The 4,446-nt window shown below is 58.7% G+C and overlaps 1 protein-coding gene across 1 annotated transcript; it reads right to left on the bottom strand.

Annotated features, from left to right (window-relative positions):
* Positions 1 to 6: 6 nt before the first annotated feature.
* Positions 7 to 2,697, bottom strand: RDH13 (retinol dehydrogenase 13; the record flags this gene model as incomplete). The annotated part of the gene is made up of 6 exons (XM_044683926.1): positions 7 to 345; positions 426 to 527; positions 890 to 1,102; positions 1,189 to 1,293; positions 1,590 to 1,745; positions 2,579 to 2,697. Coding segments are annotated over 6 exons (907 nt in total), but the record flags the coding sequence as incomplete, so codon positions are not given.
* Between the last annotated feature and the right edge of the window lie 1,749 nt (positions 2,698 to 4,446).

Here is a 4,446-nt window from a genome sequence, read left to right as displayed (position 1 = left end):
GGCCAGGCTGGGGGGGCCGGGAGGTCCCTGGTCTGGCCGAGGCCGAGGCCCGCAGCGCGGCGCCCGTCTCCTGTGGGGGTTTCCCGGTCTTGGCCCCGGGGTGGCCTTCGGAGCGGCCGGCCAGGCGGGAATTCTAAGCGGCCTCCTCGAGCCCCACCAGCCGGGCGCTGCGGGCCCAGAGCTCCCGAGCCGCCTCGTCGTCCTGGGCCTGCTCGGCCGGCGGCTTCTCCCGGAAGGCGTCGAAGTACTTGCCCGAGACGTGGCCGAGCTCCGGCGCCACGGCCAGGTAGACGCTGGGCTGCGCCGCCAGGCTGGGCGTCTTTACCAGCAGCCAGAAGAAGGGGCCTGGGCGGGGCGGGGGGGCGCGGTCAGAGGGGCCCCGAATGCCGGCCTCGAGCCGCCCCCCCCAGGGAAGAAGGACTTACCCAGGACAGTGCTCGAGAACATGGAGTTACGCATGGCTGTGTGTCTGCCCAGCTCGGTGCTGGCCACCCCGGGGTGCAGGGAGTTGGCAGTGACCTGAGTCCCTGTCAGAGAGGGAGGCCAGAGGCGGCGGCTCGGACCCGGGGAGGTGGGGGGGGGCAGCTGTCCAAACTGTGAAGCACCCGGTGCAGCCCGTGCAGGTGGGGAACCCCTATGGGGGTGGGGAGCCCCCTGAGGTGATGGGGACCCCCCTGTGGTAATGGGGAGCACTCTCGAGTGTGGAGCCTCTGCGGGGGTGGGAAGCCTCTCAGGTGGGGAGCCCCTATGGGGGTGGGGAGCCCCCTGAGGTGATGGGGACCCCCCTGTGGTAATGGGGAGCACCCTCGGGTGTGGAGCCCCTGCGGTGGTGGGGAGCCCCCTTGGGTAGGAAGCCCCTGCGGTGATGGGGAGCCCCGGCCGTGCCCACCTTGCAGCCGCCGGCTCAGCTCGCGGGTGAACAGCACCAGGGCCAGCTTGCTCTGGCAATAGGCCGCTTTGGGCTCGTAGGGCCGCCGCTCCCAGTTCAGGTCCTCCCAGTCCATGCGGCCGGCGGCGTGGGCCAGCGAGGAGACGGTGATGACCCGCGAGGCCCCGGCCGCCTTCAGCTTCTCCAGCAGCAGGTTGGTCAGGAGGAAGTGGCCTGGGGGGGAGACGCCGCGGCTCGTCTCCCGCCTCTGGGCTGGGTTTGGGGGTCTGGCCGCGGGGCCCCCCGGGGCCGGCACTCACCCAGATGGTTGACGCCCAGCTGCATCTCAAAGCCGTCCTCGGTGGTCCAGTGGGGGCAGCGCATCACGGCGGCGTTGTTGATGAGGACGTCCACACGCTCCTCCTCTGGAAAAGGCCCCCGGAGCCACCTGAGCACGTCCCTGCCCGCCACGGGGGCGTCCAGACCCGACGTTGGCACTCGGGGCCTCCATGGCCCGGCTCTGTGTCCCCCCGCAGGCTCTCATCTCTCCCCTTTTCTGACCCCGACATGGAGGGGGAGGGAGCGAGAGAGCGAGCCAGCGGGCTCTGGGGGGCCGGGGGAGTCTGCCCAGACCTCACGTTTCCCCCCCCCCCCCCCCCTCCTGGACAAGGAAGCCTCGGGGGCTGCCCCTGCCCCGTCCGCCCCTGCCCGGGCTTCCTACCCTCCACGATCTGCTTGGCAAAGGCCCGGATGGACTTCAGAGAGGCGAGGTCCAGGCGCCGGGCATCCACGCGGGGGTTCAGTGTGTCCCCCCGGATCTCCCTGGCAGCAGCCTCACACTTGTCTAAGTCCCGACAGGCCAGGATGATGCGGCCTCCTGGAAGCCAAAAAAGGGGAAACGGAGGCCCAGAGAGGCTGGGGCGGCCTACGCAGGGCACAGGCCGCTGGGCAGCCTGAGGAGGAAGAACAGGGAGGCGCCTCGGAGGGATGGGACTCAGACACCAACCCAAGGACCCCTTTTGCACGTCAATGTGGGGAAACAGAGGCCGACGGAGGCCACCCAGTCATTGAGCTGACCTCCCAGGAGGCCCCGTCCGAGGGGCCCTGGAGAGAGGCGCTGCCCGCAGAAGAGACGAGGCCTGAACTCAGGAGATGGAAGGCTGGGGGGCCTGGGGCCACCCCTTGGCAGCCTCCAAATCCCAGGGCCTGTGAGATGTGCATAGATCTGGGCCTGGTGGAATGGGCGCCAAGGCCTGTGGTGTAGTGAGCTCCCCGTCATGAGAGGGCTTTGGGCAAATGCTGCCTGACTCCTCTCAGGGACTGGTTTTTCAGGTACCAGAGGAATGAGAAGCCTCCCAGGTCACTTCCAACCCCGAAATCCTGGGATTTGCTAAATGAAAGAGAACCTGAAGGCCAGAGTGAGGCACACCCCACACATCTACCCTGTCCTTCCTCATCACTCCTACCGGATGGGAACACCCCAGCCCTGGAGCTGGGAAGGCCCTGGAGGCCCCTGAGCTTTTACAGGTGGGGAGACATAAGCACAGAGACTAAAGCGGACTTGCCCAAAGACCCACTGCTAGGAAGTGTCTGAGGCAGGATCTGAACCCAGGCCTCACTGGTTCCAAGTTTGGGTTCCCTCTCTCTACTAGAGTAAAGATCTCCCTAAGAGGGGATGGAAGATGGAACCCTCAGGGCTGAGGACTTTACCCCTCCGGGCCAGCTCGCGGGCAGTCTCCTTCCCAATGCCAGTGTTGGCCCCCGTGATGATGACCGTCTTTCCATGGATGGTAGCCTTGCTGGGGCAGCGCCCTCCGCCGACGGAGTCCCTGCAGGGAAGAAGCCACGAGGACCTTCAGGCCTTCCTGAATGATATGAACAGGCACTTTCCAGAAGAAATCAAAGCTCTGGATAGTCGTGTGAAGAAATGCTCCAAGTCGCTGTCGACTAGACAAATACCACTGAAAACAACCCCAAGGTGCCGCCTCACACCTGTCAGATCGACTAACATGCCAGAAAAGGAAAATGATGAATGTCGGAGGGGATGGGCGAAGAATGGGACACTGATGCATTGTTGGTGGAGTTGTGATCTGATCCAAGGGTTCTGAAGAATGATTTGGAACTTTGGCCCCAAACAGATCAAACTGTCCATATCCTTTGACCCAACAATAGATCAGGGATGGGAGAAAGGACCACATAAACGACAATATTTCTAGCAGCTCTTTTTGTGGTGACAAAGAACCGGAACCCGAGGGATGCCCATTAATCGGGGAAAGGCCAGATAAGTTGGGGTACGTGACTGCGATGGAAGAAATACAACTGTGCCATAAGAAACAATGAGGGAGATGGAGTCATTAAAACCTGGACGCAGCATCGAGTGAGCAGGGCCAGATCATTCTACACGGCCACAGCAATACGGTACGATGATTAACTGTGAGGGAGTCGGCAACGGTAGCGAGTTAACACCGATAAGACAACGATTGAAGCCATTTAGAAAACGTGTCATTGGTCTCTGGAGAGAGGCCTGATGGGCTCTGAGGGCAGCCTCAAGCGTACCATGTTCTGGCTTCGTTGTTGCCCTGGCTGTTGGTGTATTGTGGCCAAGATGGAAACATTTCACATCATTTCCCCAAGTATAAGTGATATCCCATTGTTTGCCTTCTTAATGGGTCAGGGACAGGCTGGAGGAGGGAGAGAATGTAGAACTCAAAATTTAAAAAATTAGAAAAAAGAATTAGGAGAAAGAAAAAAAGAAAGAACCCTAAGCAAGCCAAAGCCTTGTCTAATTGGATTCCCTCTCTGATCCCAGGTTCAAAGGGGACAAGTATTGTCTTCCTATACCTGAATACAAGCAGTTAATCCTCTTTAAGTCCGTTATCATTGTTCATCCATGTTGACCTTTTTATGTTTCTCTTTGTACCTCAAAGTTTCTATCCCCATTTTGTGCCCCAAGTCTACCTCCACAGCTTTCCTGGGTAACTTGTTCTTGGCTGTAAGACCAACCTTTTCCTTTCTGGAACATCCTGTTCCCAGCTCTCTGCTCCTCAAAGGTTGTGGTTGCTAAATTTTGCTTGATCCTGTGGCTTTTCAGTGTAGTAGGGCCCTGATTCCTCAGGGGATTTCTTCCAAGGATGGTGCTCTCTGACCTCCTATTTCTCCACAAAAAAAGTGGAAATAAAAGCAGAAGAGATCAGCCCAGGGCAGAACACCCCCAACAGGGGTTGGACCTCCTTGTCTCTGTGAAACCTTGGAAATCAAAAACCACACAAAAGGAGGGCCCTATTGTACTTGAATTCTTTTTTTTTTTTTTTTTTTTTTTCAGGATGCTTGAAGTTTTTCCTTTTGACCTGGAGGCTCTGGATTTTGACTAGAATGCTTCTGGGAAGTCTCATTTTGGGGTTTCTTTGAGGTGATCAATGCTTTCCAGTGCCACTAGCCCTCTCTTAAGAGAGCTGAGCAGTTTTAAACGTTTTTGAACTAAGACGTCGAGGCTCTTTTCTTTTTGGGCGTGGGTCATGGCATCCAGAAAGTCCAATGATCCTGTTGTTTTTGCTAGGAGATACTCGGGGACACACAGA

The sequence above is a fragment of the Gracilinanus agilis genome, unplaced genomic scaffold, assembly GCF_016433145.1.
Source record: "Gracilinanus agilis isolate LMUSP501 unplaced genomic scaffold, AgileGrace unplaced_scaffold38662, whole genome shotgun sequence".
Lineage (NCBI taxonomy): Eukaryota > Metazoa > Chordata > Mammalia > Didelphimorphia > Didelphidae > Gracilinanus > Gracilinanus agilis.
Note: the sequence above shows the minus strand (reverse complement) of the source record. Positions and strands in the feature narration are given on the sequence as shown.